The sequence below is a fragment of the Chionomys nivalis genome, chromosome 21 (genome assembly GCF_950005125.1).
Source record: "Chionomys nivalis chromosome 21, mChiNiv1.1, whole genome shotgun sequence".
Classification (NCBI taxonomy): Eukaryota; Metazoa; Chordata; class Mammalia; order Rodentia; family Cricetidae; genus Chionomys; species Chionomys nivalis.
In genome coordinates, this window is record NC_080106.1 from 16063407 (window position 1) to 16082717 (window position 19311).

General features: G+C 39.5%; 1 protein-coding gene across 2 annotated transcripts in view; it reads right to left on the reverse strand.

The window, feature by feature from the left end:
* Nucleotides 1-5768: 5768 nt before the first annotated feature.
* Cntnap4 (contactin associated protein family member 4) overlaps nt 5769-19311 on the reverse strand; it is a 279574-nt gene continuing 266031 nt past the window's right edge. For both annotated transcript variants that reach the window (XM_057753520.1, XM_057753521.1), the window contains 3 exons: nt 15194-15412; nt 14801-14872; nt 5769-7833 (listed from right to left, as the gene is read on the reverse strand). In XM_057753520.1, the coding sequence (XP_057609503.1) occupies nt 7640-7833; nt 14801-14872; nt 15194-15412 (485 nt within the window). In that variant the 3' untranslated portion in view covers nt 5769-7639. The remainder of the gene's footprint in view (nt 7834-14800; nt 14873-15193; nt 15413-19311) is intronic.

Here is a 19311-nt window from a genome sequence, read left to right on the forward strand (position 1 = left end):
TAAAATATAAGACCCGAGACTAAGTCTGTCCATAGAGACACTGGAGAGAGAAAAAAAAAATTCTTACCAAGCAGTGGTGGCACACGCCTTTAATCCCAACACTCGGGAGGCAGAGGCAGGTGGATCTCTGTGAGTTTGAAGACAGCCTGGTCTACAAGAGCTAGTTCCAGGACAGACTCCAAAGCTACAGAGAAACCCTGTATTGAAATACCAAAAAAAACCAATCAAACAAGCAAACAAAAGCCAAAAATATAAAAAAAAATAAAAACAAACAAACAAACAAAAAAACTGTCTTCCAAATTTTAAGGGGTAGACAGGGAATAAACTTAAGTTTATAAGCTTGGGAAATAAAGTGAAACTTCTAGAAAGAAAGAAACAAACTGAACCATGTTAAGGATTAACTTATCCAAAAAAAAAAACCTGGTCTCTGCCCTTGACCCTAAGGAGCCATCTCTCAGGTCTTCGGTGTCCTGTCTGGATTACAGCAGTGCTCTACAACCCTTCAATAGTGTCAGGGACACAAAGTCTGAGCAGCAGCTACAGGAGACCATAGAAAACTGGGAACACAGAGTAATGGATGTGACAGTCTGCTATAGAAAACACTACTGTGACATTTGATGAATCTATTAGATTTTAGTGGCAATAATATACCATAATTATAAGTTTTCTATATTATTGTGTGTGTGTGTGTGTGTGTATGTTAGGGAGCTGGCACATGTTGCTATGAGAGTGGCACATGCCTGACCAGATACACGTGGAGCTGAAACAACAACCTTGGGTGTTGGTCTTTGTGTCTGTTGTCTACCTATTTGGGGGCAGATTCTCTCTCTCTCTCTCTCTCTCTCTCTCTCTCTCTCTCTCTCTCTCTCTCTCTCTCTCTTTGCTGTTTGTCATGGTGTGAAGTAGGCTACCTGACCAGAAGTCATCTGTGGGAGCACTGGGGTAACAGGAATGCTGTTTTTTAAACTCCTGGCTTTTGGTAGGTTCAGATGCACTAATTAAGGCTCTCACACTTGCATGGTAAGAATTTTGCTCTCTGGGCAATTTATCTACCCTGCAAAATTTTGTATAACTTTCAGTTTGTTAAAAAAAAATCCCACAATCATTTAGCTGTGAAGATGAGTCTTCATTCTTTCTTTTTAAAAATCTGTTCCTTATTTTACGTATAAATTTTTATATGAGTTCTAATTCAAAAGCTGAAGCTGCCCCAGAAGCCAACATTTAACCTAGGCTGACTTTGAATTCATGATCTTTCTGTTTCAGCTCCAATTACTGGCATTATAGGTGTGTATGGTCAAAATTGAAATACTATCAATTTCCCAACCTAGAATCCACTGACTGAAGAAGAATCCAAGTCTTCAGGCATGATTGATACTAAGTAAACATGTTAGTTCTCAGTTCTTTCCAAAAGGTACAGCTCCCATGTCCCTCAACAATTGGGTATGGTGTGGGCAAAGAGAAATGCATACTGCATTTGAGTTGGCTTTGATAACAGGTTTATCCACTCCTTGATTAACAAACAACAAAATTAGGGATGCAGAGCCAGGACTGCCATTGGTTAAGTATCTGCCTTAAAAGCACAGGGACCTGAGATCAATCCATAGCACATAAAGCTGGGTGTGCTGGCATGAGCTCAGAACCACAGTGTTACAAAGGTGGAGAAGGACAGATCCCTGGAACCTGATGATCAGTAGGCTTAGCCTTCTTCATGAGTTCCAGGCTCCCGAGAGACCCTGAATACACAGAAGCTGCACAGGTCTGCACCAGGTGGGGTCCCAGAGCTGGAAGGAGAGATGAACACACACCTCCATCCCTAACCCGTAAGCCATCTCCAATTGATAGCCACTTGCAAATGAAAAATTAGCTTCTCCAAGCTACTCTTAAGGGTAGGCCCCATTCCCAGCTGTAGATGACCAACACAAAATGAACTCAACACCATCTTTGGAGGTTCTTTATCTTATAATGTTGTCAGGGTGTTTTTGTTTGTTTGTCTGTTTGTTATTGTTTTTCCTTTTTTTTTTTACCTTATAGGTTCATTGTGTATATTTTATGGCTGGTTTGGGTTTTTTATGTGTGTTTCTGCATCACATGTGTTTCTTATGTTTTTCTTTCGGTTCCTTTCCTTGTCTGGTTGTTTTGTCATATTCTGATTTGATGTTTTTAAATTTATTTTAATATTTTTCTTTAGGTGGCTGCTTGTTTGAATTTAGATGATAGGGGAGATAGGAGGAAATGGGAAGAATAGGGGGAGGGAAACTATAATCAGAATATATTATATGAAAAATCTATTTTCAACCAAAGGAAAAAGCTGGGAAGTACCCAAGGAACAACATCTGAAGCTCTTTCTGGCATCCACAGGATCGTGTTTACATGGTCCATGTTAGTTCACATACACATGCATCCATACATATATGCACAGATGCACAAAGTCAAGTCACATTGGGACCAGGAACAAATGACTTAGGTCTCAGTAGCTATTTCCCTGGTCTCCAAATATATAGCTGGAACTGACTTACCTAGTGTTGCTATCTCCCCCACTTCAATCTTTGAACTATTGAAGTGATTGACATCTGAAACAGAAACAGTCCAAGTAGACCTCTTCAAAAACACTGTCCCGCTGGCCTACATAGAACATCTATGGAAAAGTGTTAATGCCTAGTGCTATCCTTAAGGGCTTAAGCACACAGTGGTCTTATGGTTGTTCCGGTCAGTTCCGGAACAAGATCATAAGAACATGCTGGAAATGAAAGCAAGCTAGCTATCTCCTAGGCAAGCATGTGCAAGCTTCAGTTGTGAGCGCTCTGTCAGATGTATGCTCTTGCTAGAGTATATTAATGAGCATGGCCTGAAAAATACACAAATGTGGCTGTTGATCTAAAAATCCATCTCTTTCTAAATCAGGCCAATCAGAATATTTCATTGCAGAAATTCGGGAGCATAAGAGAACTGGAGTTCTAGCTCTGTGACATGGCAAAGATGGTAGAGTAGGAAGGTGAGTACCAGTTACAGTTATCTGTGGAGGCGGGACCCTAATCCATCCTCTTCCCTCTTGCACGTTTTCCTCATGAAATGAGATTCACCCAAGTACTGAAGAAGTCTCTTCCAGAAGTCATGTCTGAAGCAGGAAGAACAGTGCTGAGGGAAAGACAGTCCTGGTACCTCCATTTCAGGTCTTAACGCACACACATATCCTCCCACTAAAACATTTGGCTTATGAGTTTTTCCTTCTTTGCCATCACAAAAGGACATATTGAAGAAATCTGTTGGAGTCGTTGTTGAGCTGCTACGTGGATGGGGAGGGCAAATGTCAACTGGGTGAGTTTGTCTTCACTCTTCAAGAGCAGTCTGAGCTGCAAAGAGGCGCCAGTCCAAGCTCATGATCATCAGCACACAACAACAATCTCCTCTATACCCTAATGTGAATGTTCAGCCTCTCCACCCAACCCAGAACACCTGCAAAGGAAGCACTATTTTCCTTGATAAAATTTGTTACACTGTTGGATTTTTTAAAAAAAATTCAATTGTGCATTTTATAATGATTTAAGTATGTGTTAAAAGATATAAAAAGATTTTTTACAATACGGCACTGGGGAAACCATTCAAATAAGAGTTCAGATTTATTTTTGCTTGAGAATCTTTAAAACTGAGCTCCAGGGAGCCTCTAATGAACCAAATATCCAAACTTCTTAGCGTGTTTCTCCACACGTCGTCTTGCTATTTTTATCATGTCCTGTGCTTTTTCTAGATGCATGAACGTTCCTCGGTCGCATACATCCCACTATGGAAACACTCAGCTTTAGATGTTTTCCCTCCTTGCTTCACACTATCATCTATCCTTGAAAAGAGTGGAGGGCAGGCAGGACGTATTGAAGGCCAGCTTGCAGCTGAGACATGGATTTGACTGCTCATCTTCAACTGGATACGTTTCAGTTTAGGGTGTGTCTAATTCATCTTCCTAACAGGAAGCAGATATCTGGTGATTCGATGGGTCATATATACCTCACGTTATAGATTTCACAAAGTCTATAAAGAATGCTCTAGGACTGGGTTGGTCGGTAAAGCATTTGTCTTGTAAGCATACAGATTTAAGTTCGCTTCCAAGAAGTGCTGGGTGCAGAGGTGAATACATAGAATCCCAGTATGGGAAACAAAGAGAGGAGGATGTCTGGGGTATTATGGCCATTCAATCTACACTTACTGCTCTGCCCCAAAGCCAGTGAAGGACATTGCTTCCAAGGATATGGATGAACGTCCTGAAGACAACACTCGAGGTAGTGTTCTGGCCTGCACACAGGTTCACACCATTGCACATCCACATACATGAATATGGGCATGAATCTGATAAAAACAAGGGTTCCAATTATCATTGTCTGTCCTGGCATCAAGGACCCTAAAATTCATAGTTTTAGGGAGAAGACCAAATCTAACAAGGACAATGATTTGTCAAAAAACAGTGAATGTTTATTAATAATAGGTGATCGATAAGATCTAGATCCATAGTCACTCTAGACAGGGGAGCTATTGAGATACTTCAGGTTTCTCTATACCATGAAATAACTGTTGAAATCTAGATCCTGGAGCCCTACGATCAACTCTATAGAAAACAGATGATTTTAGTCACAGCTTAATGGCGGTCATACTGCTATTGGCCTCCTGGGAACATTGTTTCACATACTGTCTTGGACTTTTTATCTGTGAAGCTGAGCTGTCCACACTTTAAAACAGAGTCTGTGCTCCTCTGGTCCCATGAGGAATGCTGTTATTTCAAAGGAGAGAACCACCCAATGACAAATCTGTTTAAATGATCTCCTCCTTGTGGGTGTTGTCTGCTAGTCTTTTGTATCATTCTGGTTTTGTTTATTTATGTGTTTGTTTAAATAGTTTAAGGATATAATAAACACAGCATTGAAAGAAACACTTGAATGCAGAAGCAGCAATCCTACTGCTGCTTCTGCGTCCAAGTGTTGAGATTGACAGTGCTCTGTCACACCCATGTTTTAGATGACTTGAAATCAGAGAGGGGTACACTGTATTTTCTATAAAACGTCTCTTCATGTACACTGTGTGCATCTAAGAAACGCTTTGGAGAAGAGGAAAAGACAGGGAAAAGGGAATCACCCCACTGAAGTGTGCAGAAACCTTTCCCATGGACAATTGCCAACCCAGGTTGTTGTTCTTAGGAAAGGTTGAAAAGATCCTGAAAATCCAGGCATTATCATAGACAATCATCTTTCTGCTTTCAAGGGACAAAAAATTGGCTGGAGCAATAGGTTGGAAGGTACAAGTGCCTATTACCAATTCTAACAACCCTGAGGTCAATTCTCAGATCCTATGTGATGAAAGATGAGAAGCAACTCCCACAAGTTTTCCTCTGAAATCCACATCACACACACACACACGCGCACATATGCATGCACACAATATAATTAAATTTTTTTAAAAAAATAAAGGACGGTAGTATCATGATAGTTCCCAAAATCACAGGAATTTGTTAAAAAAGATTAAACACACCACACATAGTCATACATACACCAAAAAATAAGGCATATATCTACCCATATTTACTATCTTAAAAAAGGAAATCCAATATAATTAGCTTATTTAAAACTTTGATATATTATCTCTTTTAGTATATTTTGCATTTTAATTCCAAAAATGCATTTTTATTAAGGAAAAAGGGAGAAATTTATTACAAACGAGGAAATCCAAGCCATGGCATACAAGCTACCAATGCAATTTGATGCCATCCTGTTTTGGTCTCTTGCAGTGTGGACCACAGAGGACTTTGAAGCTTCACCATCTATCAATGTGTCCATATTTCAGCTACCGGTGAGGTCAATAATGCTAGTAAATAAAACAGAAGACTTTAAAGGAATCCGAGCTATGGTAATGGCTGTGCCCTTTACATCAAATGATTCAAATTATAGGTTAAGTACTTCTCTTGTCACCACAGGGTGTGTGTGTGTGTGTGTGTGTGTGTGTGTGTGTGTGGTGTGCAAATACATGTAGACGCTATTTATCAACATAGGTCCTTTGTCAATTCAGGTCCTTTAAGATTTTGTCAAGTATTTACAGAAACATTAACATGGACCATGTGTTTTGGGCAAAGAAAAGCAGATTTTGTAAGAGGAATCAGCAAGGAAAACATGGAATAGAAGATGCTAGTGGTGCTGAATTCATATATTTCCAAGTTTTCTTTTATACAAAAAACCAAGGAGCTGAATTTTTGCTTTGGAGGCAGGTGTGAACATAGATTGTAAAGTGCTTTTGTTATTTAATTGGCTTATGAACTTCAAAGAGTCCCATGCAATTATCTTGTTCTCTTGGCCTTAAAGTTCATTATTTTTACAGTTTAATAAGGTTAAGAATTATTCTCCCACCTCCCATTATGTATATACACCCTAATCACCATAGACTAGTGAGTGCTTGATATTGATCTTAGTCGGTTTTGAGGCCTTAATCATCCTACATGAGAAATGACTAGGATGACAACTTGAGCATCAGTCTGATAAGAGACTGAGCATCCATTGTTACTTTATCTACTGGTTGCAAAATCGGAGCCGTGTTACATATCAGATTACAGAGTACATATATTGGAGGTTAGTGCACAGCAAAATTCATGCCAGTGGCATAACTATATTAGAATGAGGAGTGGGGCTCTATACTTGATGCTATCCCCTTCTCTATCATAGAAGAGGATACTTCACGAAAAATCCTCATGGGAAATCAAAGAAAACTTGGTAATAACCTCTAGAAAAACATAAACCTGTTTTAAGGATTGGGGAAAATAGTCTCTGAAATATAATTGAGGTAATACAGTTGCAATTAAAATATTATTTTTTGCTGTGCTAGGACAGGTTTAATGGAAAATGTTGTACAGTCTTTGGGAAATCACAATTGTTCAGGGTCTTAACCAGTCATCACCAAACAATGATAAGAAACTGTCTGCAGAGAGGCATGACATCACATACTGACAACCACTGTACTTTTGGAGTCTTTTTATATAGGAATTGCATGTTCAGAGTTAAAAGTTCGACACTCAAAACGAAATGCATTAAAAAGTATCCGAAAGGGTCAAATAGAAAAAGAGCAATACAAACAAGCCAAAGACAACATTTTCTCAGACTACTGATGTATTGAATGTAATACAGAGAAAGGCAAGGGGCTTTATGTATAGACTTTTGGCCATTGAAGATGCGAATACCAGCCAAACAGGATCTCAGAAGCATTTCCAGGCTCATGAACAACACCGTGGGAAGACAAAAGCAAACAGGACGTGTGGTCTCAAGTAAAGCAAGGCCGTTAGAGTCCAGTTTTGATTCTCACCTCTAACCAAACTTAGGTTTTACAGAATGAAGAGAAGGGCTACAGTTTCCACACTTAAAAACCGTAGTTGTGACGCGAGTTAAACTTGGCTTTGATTGTGTGCAGAAGTCGGCAAGGGACACCAACAGCTAATGATGGCTAGAAGCACATCACTGGAGGAGGCTGCCTGGAGCCATCCCGAGCCTGGACATGGCGAGATGGCTGTGCTGCAGATCCATCGCCTGGATGGTCAGGGCTAGAGCAGTTCTTGTCTCCCAAGAGCCCCTGGCTATTAAAATGCACTCATCTTTGCAAGTCACAGGATTGCTGCCCATCAGAAGAAGTACTCTTTCTGATTTTCACCAACTGCATTTTGGATATGAAGCTCGCTTTTCAAAACAGCCTCGGCACTGTCTATGTTCTCTGACCTTTTTGCTTCATTTCTTTTGTATAACCTTTTCTGTTGATAAATGCGAACAGCTATGGCAGAGACGCAAAGTAAGATAAAGATCACAACAGCTATCAGACCTAGAGAGAGAAGAGAAAAGAAATACCCAGTAAGAATAGACACTGTGTCAAGTTCATTGCTTAATTAGTCCTGGGAATATTATTTTCCATTGAAGTCAACCCTTTACATGATATAAATTAGAAACAAAAAGCCTCTCAGGTTTCTGATTAAAGCAGTATTATAATACAGTTTATTTAGGGATTCTGTCAACTTTGGGCAGTCTCTTCCATTTATCCTGAATGTGCATTATATTGGATCTGCTTCATGTGTTCCTATTTATCTAAGGAAGTATCACACATGTTTCTATGACCAAGTGTTGTTTCATAATTATACATAAAGAAATTTTAATTATTTTTGATATTATAGCTAATTATCATGCAGTACAGAGATTGTGTTTTGTGATTAAATATGTAACAATGTCGATAAAATTGATTTTTCACTCAACTGTTGAAGAATAGGAGTATGTTGAGTACATGAGTAGTGTTAATAATAAAATATAGATATAGGTATATAAACATGTAAAAACCTGCACGAGGCATATTGGATTTTGAAAATTTGATTCTGTGTAAATATTTTAAGGGCTACAGTTCTCAGTTGTGTCTACAATTATTAACTGTAGAGTGACATGAGTTCCTCACAGAGGAGTGTAAAGTGTGGATGGTCCTCAGGACACACTGGAATGGGGACCCACAGAGGGAAATTTAGTATTCCATCATAGGTCTTAGGTGCTTTTTCAGGGTGTTAAAATTTTCACTTATGGTATATGATGAAAGTAGGGAAAATGTGAGTGGTTAGCACAAATGAAGACCTTCACACCATTGGCTTTTGCTAGTCATTGTCTTGTGGAGTAGAAGACACTGTACTGACAGGCAAAAGTCAATCTCATTTAAGGATGTCTTTCTTGAGACAGATAAAATATTTCATTTCATTAAGTCTTGACCCCTGACTATGAGACTTTCTAATGGGCTGTGTGTTGAAACAGGAGATACACACAAAGCATGTCTGGTGCACACTGAAGGGCGATGCCCGACTCAGAAATGCACTCTGTAAACATTTGAGTCGTGAGTCAGACTAGTCTTTTTCTTTCATACGTCAGTCACACTAATAAGAAAATTATAGTTGCTCAGATATATGTGTTTGATAGTTCTGTCTCAATGGAATGAAATAAATCTATTACTCAAGGAAAGCATCTAATGATCTTTCCTGCTAATGATAAAATTAAAAGAGTCAAATAAAAATATACTTTGGAAAATTAGTATTTGTCACCATGATTTTATGATCTTTTTAAAAATTGTCATGAGGACACTAATAGATGAATGCAGATTCTTTAAAATAATAGATACTATTAAAGTAACAGTGTGGATCAAATGTGATTTGGCAAAACTGAGACTCCACATTATTTTGTCAATATGTTTTTCCTTGAGACAGGGTCTTGTGTAGTCTTTGAATTTGCTAATTTGCCGAGGATGAGCTTGGACTTTTGGTAATACTATAACCATCCCTAAGTACAAGACTAGCAGCATACAGAACCACACCCAGTTTACACTGTTCCAGGGATGGAACCCAGGAACCCAGGGTTTGATGCAGACCACACAAACACTCTACCACCTGAACTACATCCCACGCCCCCAGACTCAATTCCAATATAAATGAGTGTAAGTTTATATAGTGAAATTAAATCAAAACTTGAAGGTACTTGGAAATTTCAGTAAGATTAACTCAGCAGAGTCTTCGGGGACAGCAATAATGTTGCTGACGATAAGCCAATTTTTGCCTAGGTCAGGCTTACCCAAGAAAGATAATAATGAATCTAATATGCATTTGGTAATTTTACTAATGGCTATGGCTACTTCACCACATTAATAACTAATTTTAATCAGGGTAGTCATGTGTTGTTATATATTTTGTCTCTCATTCCTGTAAAAACAATTTAGTTGTTATAGTTAGTTCAATCATCTTCTAAAGTTTCTAGTTCAGAGAAAGGGATTCTGAATAATTACAATGTAAAAAAATGATAAATGTTAAAGAGAGTACTGCTGTAGTTACAAAAATGAATGTCACCATCATATTGATATAGAAGGGACATCCAGATGATCTGAATTAGGGATGGTCCCTGACATTTTTTTCCCTCTGAGTAAGTGATTTATCTCTGTCAACTTGAGGCAAGTTTCATGCAATTACTTTTAATATCCAAGGGAAAGACCTTGAACTTAACCTATTACCTGTGGCCCAACAAGCAATTTAATATATTCATAATAAATAAAAAACTACTATGTTTTGGGCTGTTGTACAAGCACCATGAAAGTGGGTTCTCAGGGGGAATGTATGCAGGTTTCTATATATCTGAAATGGTGTATCTTTATCCTCACACTGTGGCTAGAAACACTCCATGTCCCCCTCATCATTTGGAAACATCTCACTGAGTCTGTCCTCCTCTCTTGTTTATACACAAAGCAGATGGTTACCTACAGCTGAGAACACAAGAGGATTATTTCCTCTGGGAAATGTTTGGATGCTTCAATTGTGCTTACATATTAGGTATGATTGACATCTAGCACGACAATGGAATAAAATCCTCTTGGTGCTACCAGACAGGGCACCATAGTGGAGGACCCTAAGCTGTGAACGAGCAGACAAATTGCACATGGTTGGCATAAAACCTTTGGAGCTTACATGATGTGAGATTTCCCTCTGTGTGCTGTAATATTTGTTAATAAAGGAATTGCTTTGGGCCTATAGCAAAGCTATAGGGGAATGGAGCTAAGTGGGGAAAAGGAGGGCAGAGTCAGAGAGAAGCTATGTAGCTCCACCAGAGCTGGGTGGAACTTAACTTGGTAAGCCACTGCCACGTGGCAATACATGGATTAATGGAGATGGGTTAAATTAAGATGTAAGAGTTAGCCGATAAGAAGCTAGAGCTAATGGGTCAAGCAGTGATTTAAATAATATAGTTTCTGTGTAATTATTTCAGAGCTGAGCAGCCAAGAACCAACAAGTGGCCTCCTGTTACAAATTGGTACACCAACATAGTAGACTAAATCCATGCAAAGCCTGAGAAAACTTAAAAAGGAATCCTAGACACAAAAGAACAGAGTTAAGCATGGTTTGGTAGCAGCATTTTCTTGGATGGGCTTTGTTTGCTAGAAACAAGAAGAGGCATGGCTCCTTTAAGGGAGGTTTTCCTGATTCAGCTGTAGCAAGAAAAAGCTGTGCCATTTTGAAATTCTTGCTTTCTGGGCCATGCTGCCAGCGTGATCTCTGGCTCTTTCAGGAGACCCAGCACTAGAATGGGGTTTGTGAGCAACGTGCGATGGCTTGCTTGGTAGCAACATGGACTGGCTGTGTGCCTACAGATGGATCACTGTGCATGGCTCTCTGAGCTGGTGAGCAGCTCCTCCATGCTGGGCTGGGTGGGGCAAGCAGGCAGCGCCATATTTCCCCTAGCAATGGTGCCACTTAAATTCATAAGAAAGGCTTAGCATTTTAAGAAGCACAGATATGCAATAAAGACAAATCAGATGGAAAAGAACTCTAAATGGGTTGGATAAATGTATGTAGGCTTGGAAGAGAGAGGAAAGAGAGTATAGAAAAGAAAGTATTGGAAAAGAAGTAAACAGTTTACAAAAAAATGAAACAAGTCTTTAAAGAGACAGAGTACAGACAGTCATAGATTAAAGAAATAAAGAAAATAAGCCATGTAAAGATGGAGAATATACAGAGAGTCTGGATTATGTATATTATTGTGTTTTCTTTGAATTTTTTGATTGTGAAGGAGATAAATAACCTACATAGGTACTTTAAAGGTATCTTGAATTCTGAGGATATGTTGCTTTGAAAAAGAGGTACTTCTTTTGTTTCCACAGAGGATGAGAACCTGAGGATTACTTCCAGACTAATATGTTTGGATGGACCAAGAGCCCCTGAAAGATCATCTTGTATACCCCTCCAAAAATTACTTCACCCAAAAAAGAGCAGAAAGCAGTTTGGAGAGAAGCCCAAGGCATCAAACTGTTCACACATAGACATTTACACACACATATACACACACACAGAGGCATACACACACACCCACACTCACGTGCACACACAATAGATACATACATACATAATAAAAGCCAAAATTAAAAGTAAAATCTTTTAAAAGGCAGGGGGCTAGAGAGATGCTTAGTAGTTAAGAGCATGTACTGCTCTTGCAGAAGACTTGAGTTCAGTTCTAAGCTCTCATATTTGCTTATAACCCAGCTTCAGGGGATCCCTCTTCTGGCCTTTATAGGTACTGTCTTAGGTTTCTATCGTTGAGATAAAGCACCAAAACAACATTGGAAGAAAAACATTTATTTCAGTCCAGCAAGGTCATATTCCTTCACTGAGGGAAGTTAGGGCAGGAATTCAAGGCAGGAAACTGGAGCCAGGAACTAGTGCAGAGGCCACTAGGAATGCGGTTTACCAGCTTGCTCCCCCTGGCTTGCTCAGCCTGTTTTCTTATGTAACTCAGGACCATCTGCCAAGGGGTGGTGCTGTGCCTTGTGAGCTAAACCTACCCATATCCATCACCTGTAAAGATAATGAACTAAAGATTTGCCTGTAGACCAATCTTATGAAGGCATTTTCTCAATTAAGAGTTCCTCTTCCCAAATATGCCTAGGTTTGTGTGAAACTGACAAAATCCAACCAGTACTGGCATGTGCACATTCACACACACACACACACACACACACACACACACAGAGAGAGAGAGAGAGAGAGAGAGAGAGAGAGAGAGAGAGAGTTAAAAGTAAAATTAAATTATTTAAAACACAAAAGTAAATGGGTCCAGCATGAAGTCTACGTGAAAGTTTCGCAAGGATAAGAGTAATCACTTTCTCTAGATGTAAGGCTGAATGGTTATTTATTTTATGCATCCATATGATATTCAGAGAGCAGAGCAATGCTAAAGCACTTAACATTTTGGTCCTCTGATTAACAGCATCTGGAGAGCATTAATCACGAAAAGCTCTATTTCTGAATTTGGTTTTGAATAACATATACTTCATAAAGATGTTGTCACATTAAAGATATTTTTAAAGTTTTGTATGTATTCTGCAATTTAAAATTACTAAGAACCACTTTTAAACTATTAACTTAGGATTTGATAAGAACGGAAAGCACAGAATTCTTTTATAGGCATGTCTAAATGATGAAATATCCATTTTAATAAGCATTATGGAAACACAAAATGTATATTTCTAATGTTAATCTAGAGTTTTTTTTCCTAGTGTGATACGAGCCCTTGCAGAAGCAGTATGTCTAAGGAAATAAAGCATGCAGAAGTTTCTAGGGCTTGCAGACAACCATCTTTAAGCTAAATATTGTCCATTCTTACATATGACAACAACTGGTTTTGGAGTGTGATGCTTTAGCGAGATTATCCCATTTACACAGAGAATTTCCAAGGAAGTTAGAAATTTGGGAAGATTCTCTGAAATCATCCCAGTAAATGTTTTAGACGATCCTTCTTCAAGTTCAGTGCTTGGGAAGGTGTGTACAAGTGCAAGTCTGTCAACATTCCATTAAAGACAGGAGATAATCAAGAGGCCCTGCCCCTTCCTAAGAGTTATTGGCAGTTAAAGCATGCTGGGAGGAGGGGAGTTGTTTTATTCAGCAGTGTAGTTGATGGTAAGTTGCCCATGTCCCAGTGGTAGATAACCTTCCATCTATGTTCATGCAAGTAACCTAATAAACTCAATGGATGTGGGTCACACAAAACATAAGTCATGAAAATAGGACTAGGACTTGCTGGGAAGTAGTGGGTTCAGTGGGAATAGGAGGGATAAGAGAAGGTAATAGAGAATGAACAGGATGAAAATACATTGTATACATGTATGAAATGCAATGAATACAAATTTTAAAATCAGTAAAGAGTCATTGTATGGCAATTAAGATATGTGAACCCCCCATGGCTCTGCAGCAGCAGGGTTCTGGGTCCATGTACATGGACCATGTTAGCACCAAAAGTCATGCAGAAGCCCCTGGTCTGGGGCCATGTTGATCCAAGGGCTGTGCAGAATTGGTACCTGCATTTAGTAGGGAAAGGGGCCTGCACCTTGCCTGGGCAGTACAGTAGAACAGGCCCTGGTGGCATGGGCACAGGAATATTGGCTCTGAGGACATGGGCATAGGAGAGCTGGCCCCACCCCTTGCTGGGTACAACATTCAGGTGAATTGGTCCCATCCCTTGCCACGGCAGTGCTGGAGAACTGGCCCTGGTGGTATGGCTGTAGAGGAGCTGGCCTTGAAGAACTGAAGAGTGGGTTCCACCCCTTGACAGTTGCTGCAAGCAGCAGAGCTGGTCCCAACCCTTGGATGAAGCAAGACATGCAGGTACAGAAGAGTAGGTGGGCTGAGCAACTCAACTACCACCTAGGCCCAGATCCATGACTTTGAGTAGACTCTCCCCAACATCTACCCCCATCTGAGAAATGTGGAGCATGTGAGAAGGAAGCTCTGACAAACCAAAGCTGCAGGATCTCCACGATGAGGAGTCCTGGTAAGGATCTAGTATGGACAGTGTAGAACAGAAACCAGAGGCCCCAAACCAGACCAAGGACTCATTGCAATGAACATTAGTAAGCAAAACTGTTTGGGCAAAGGGTATACTGGGTGACATCCTATAGCTTCCTTAACAAGATTTTTTTTTTCCATTTTTATTTTTTCTTTTTAATTTTAATTTTTTGCTTTTTTCTTGGACAAGATGAGAGGGATTGAGGCGCATGATGTAAAATTCACAAAAAATCAATACAAAGTTAAAAAAAGATAAGTGAACTCCTCCCCAAATTCTTGGAGATGACATTAAAACCTCATGCTTCTTGGCCAGATAGGCTACCACTTAATTAATTTCCTAATCAAAATATGTAGATTCTTCGTAGACAGTTTTCTAAGGCTTATACTCAGAATTGTTAGTAATAACAATAAAATTCCACAAAAAAATCACTCATGCATCCCAGTTACCTCCAATTACTGCAGAGTCACTTTTGATTGCATGCGTCAGAGGTTCTCTGTCATCCACTGTTCCAGAATGATCTACAGTTAAAGCACACACACAAAGAAAAGGATAGGGTGATACACCTAAGCAGCAGGAGAATACTCTGAAGAATTCCTCAGTTTTAAGCCAGAACAAAACAATAGAGCTGCACATGAGAACCCTGTGATTTTCAATCTTAGCAATGTCAACTGTAAATGCATAAATTGAGACCCCAGAAAAGAGTCAATGAAGAAGAATGTGAAGATTAAACAGAAGCAATTTTCAGAAGTCATCTTGAGAAAAACAACAAATTTAGGAAATTGTCCAAATCCTGTGAATGAGTCCATTTGTGACAGAGGAGGGAAAGAGCCTTAATTTACCTGCAAATGAATGTGTTCTTTCTCTAGAGGTGGCATCGGTGCCAGCAGGGGCCACACAGCTTGACTCCGTCACATGTCCCGTCACAGTGACAGGGGCTGGGTGACTTGGGTGCAGAGCAGCCTTCAGAGGTGCGACATGACTGAACTGCACAGCAGAGAGGCAGCCTGTGAAGCCATGGACTGCAGCCAGTGCTGTCTCCTGGTCAACATCACTATATTCTACAAAGAAACACAATTGTGATCAAGAGTGGTGAACAAGCAGGACATGGTGAAGCATGTGTGCAATACCCTGCACCTGTGAATACAACAGCAAGGCAAGTCCAAGTGCGAACTCTTTCTTCCATCTTTATTGAAAGAATTGGGTCAGTTAAGTCTTCCTGTAAATGGTGTTGAGACTTCAGGGTTAATGAAGAAATTCTGTAAGCATGGCTCATTAAGAACACTGTACTCTCTGCAGATGATTAAAACAGCTTTAACAATGGATGAGGCTATGAACTAATGAGGGGGTCACAAGAGTTCACAATTTTTTATTCCTTTGAGACAGGGTCTCATGTATTCTGGGCTGGTTTCAACCTTCATATGTTATCAAGGATGACCTTGAATTTCTGATTCTCCTGACTCTACTTCCCAAGTGTTGGGACTATAGGAGTGTACTACCATGCCTGGTTTTGGGCATTGGTGAGGATGAAACCTAGGACTTTGTGCATGCTAGGCAACTATCCTTCCAACAGCTGCATCTTAGCCATTAACATTCTGGAATAGATCAAAGTGTATTTATTGTGTGCAATCAATACCAAGAGATGTATCCTATGTTTAGAGATTAGCTCTGCTCAGCTTTAAGATTCAAGCCAAGAAAATAACAGAAGCTAGAAGGAAAATTGGCCCAAACTAACAAGGTCCTCCTGTTGTTGAAAGCTTTCTGATGGTTCATGATCCCATCCAAACGTTCCAGGAGACTAAGATCAGCAGTTTGTAGAGGTCAAAACTCCAAAAGTATTGGGGTGTCTCCTTGCAGCCAGCACTAGGAACTTCAACTTGCTTTCCATCTCAATGATAGTTTGAGAGTGACCTGAAACTCGTGATACTCCATCCCCAATTTCCCAAGTACACTGATCACAGACATATGTCACATCCAGCTTTTACTGTAGCATTTTAAAATACACAGACCATGATGCATTCATCCATCCAACAGGGTTGTAAATCACATCATTACCTTCTCTTTCATCACATGTGTGTGCACAAAGATGTGTGTTTGCCTTTCAAAAATATAGTGGGCCTTAGGTATTTGTTGGGTATTTGAGTGTGTATGGCACACCGTTTTATTATTTAGATTTTATAGTAGTCACTGGAATATCTTGCCACCACACAGATGTGACACTTGGACCCAGACTAATGAGTTATTTGAGGTTACAGGGCTGTTGACATTACATTCTGGACCCCAGACCAGTTGTACCTCCAAATCATAAGCTCCTTTTGCTCATGAATCACTTTCTAGTTCAGTCTTTCCTTCACTGAGCTCCAATCTCCAGCAATGGCTTTTGTTGTTGTTGTTTCGAGGAATATCTGGGCTTGAACATTATTTTTTACGTAACTGCAGGCATCTCAATTCTGAACCTGTCATTTCTTGTAATAGCTAGGTTTCTGAAGAACATTTTCTTTTGGTTCCATTTTCATTCACATTTTATATCTAATGATAAAAAATAACATTGATGAAAGGTTTCCTATTATGAGTCTCATTCTCTATAAAGAGAATCCTGGAGATTAGGGACACAGCATCACTTTTTGGTTATGGCCTTTAATCATTTCCAGAAGAGTTCATCATCTTGTTCTTAATTAGCCATACTTAAAATCCTCTGTTCATTAACCTGGGAGACCTTAAAGTAACGGTAAAAAAGGCTCAATAGATCTAACTCTCTGAATAAGGACAGAAGCAAAAGGAATCCAGCTGCTATACATGCATTGCTAATGCAGTAATAGACTGAGAGGATAGTATCTGGGCCCAAATATTCTGCCTCAGGAGACTGTGACCTGATTCCATGGCTCTCCTTTCTAGATAAGGATAGCCCTGAGGATTTATCACTCTGTGGCTTGCACAGAAGATCATAAGCTCCAAAAAGACATCACTGACTCTTGTGATAGTTTGGCAAGTTGACATAACTTAAGAATCACCTGTGAAGAGAGTCTCGCGTGGGGAGTCTCTAGATCAAGTTAATCTAGGCACACGTCCTTGGGGAGTTGTCTTAATTAAGGAGACTGATTGTGGGAAGACCTAGCCTATTGTGGGAAGCACCATTCTCTAGGCATGGGCAGTAATCTGTTTAAGAGTGGAGAGACTGTGATGATCACTGGCAGGAAAGCAAGTGAGCATTCATGTATTTATTGTATCTCTGCTCTTGACTGTGGATATGATGTACCTAGCTAGTTCAAGATCCTGCCTTGTCTCCTCCATGACTGGGACTGAAAGCTGGAAGGAACTCCTCAAAACATGGTGTAGAGTTGACTCACCCACACAGAAACAAAAGCCCTTCAGTCAATCATCGTCCAAGTCACACTGACAAATGTACTAGCTCACCATACCCATGGTCTCCCCATTCACATACTGAAGCACCTACAGACCCAAAATATATTTTAAAAATGTTGTTCAATACAAAATTTTCAGCCCTGAAAGCATGCATAGAACTAACATTATACAGACTAACCAGTCTATATTTATATACATGTATGCATACTATAGACACTAGTTAAAAAAAAAATAAAAGGCCATGATTTGAAAGAGAGCTAGGAGGGAGTACCTGGGAGAATTTGGAGGGAGATAAGAGGGGGGCGAAATATAATTATAATCTCAAAAATTAAAGGAAACAAAAATATAAAAAATCAGTTTAAATATTCACTATTGAGGAATGCCAACTTTCACTAAAAGTTCTAAAGAGTGGCATAGCTACATTTCGAATTATATGTATTTTTTTGTAAAAGTCACTCTTCCACTGGAAAAAAAATGCCTATGTTGAGCATGGCACACATTTTCCTTGACATTGTTCCCTAACCAACAGAGTATAATGACTGATTGTGCAGTTTTCCCATTGCGTTCAGCATTAGGAGTGACCTAGGCATGACTGTAAATTTTTGGGAGACATACATAGACTACATATTAATATCCTCACATTTTACAAGTTACAGGAGACCTACAGATATGCACAGGATGTCTAGAACAAATTGCCCATTTTTAGAGAGATATCTATAAGTTCAGACCTACAGATCTTAATAGAAAAGGGCAACACTTATTTTAGGAACATTTTATAAGCTGGTTATTTCTAAAAATGGCATATATGTTAATAACAATACTTTTCATATTTTCTACAATAGTCACAAGTTGAATAAAAGTTCTGTAGGCTTAAGGTCTTGAGTCAAAATATATAATCAAGATTTATTTCCCTCGTGAAAAATATTCCATGTGAGGTGCAGCCTGAAAACTTTAAGTTTGAGAAAACTCCGTGTGTGTGTTTGCCTGTGGATATGTGAATGTCCAAGTAGGTACCCAAGGAGATCAGAGAGGCCATATTCCCTGGATACAGAGTTACAGATGGCCGTGAGCTGCCTGGTGTGGATGCTGAGAACTGAACTCAGGTCCTCGGAAAGAGCAGCAACTGCTCTCACCACTGAGTCCCCTACCTCTCCATTCCCTTTCAATAGGCACAGTTTTCACTCAGCTCAGGAATTTCCACAGATGTCACATGTGCCCTTTGGATCCCACCGGGACATCGCTTATTCATTCTGGGTCTCCCATGCATCTTCTCCAAATCTACTTTACTTTCTCATCTTTCCCATCAGTCATAACTTACTTCTGCGTGGGTCAGACACCTTTCATTCACCTCATCTTCCAGGAAATGAATTCAAGTGTCAATATAGATCAATCTTTCCACTTTAATTTCCAGTTTCTTCTTCCAGCTCCTTATTTGGTTTTGCCCTGCTTTGCTAGAATCTACTTAAATTATTTGTATTGAGTTTTACCTGGGTAGTATATCTGTTGGATAGCTTAATTTATGTAGAGAATCTTGCTGCTTGTTTGGTTTCTGTTTCCCTTTATGTTGAATTTGTTGTAATGATTGTGATTGGCAGCT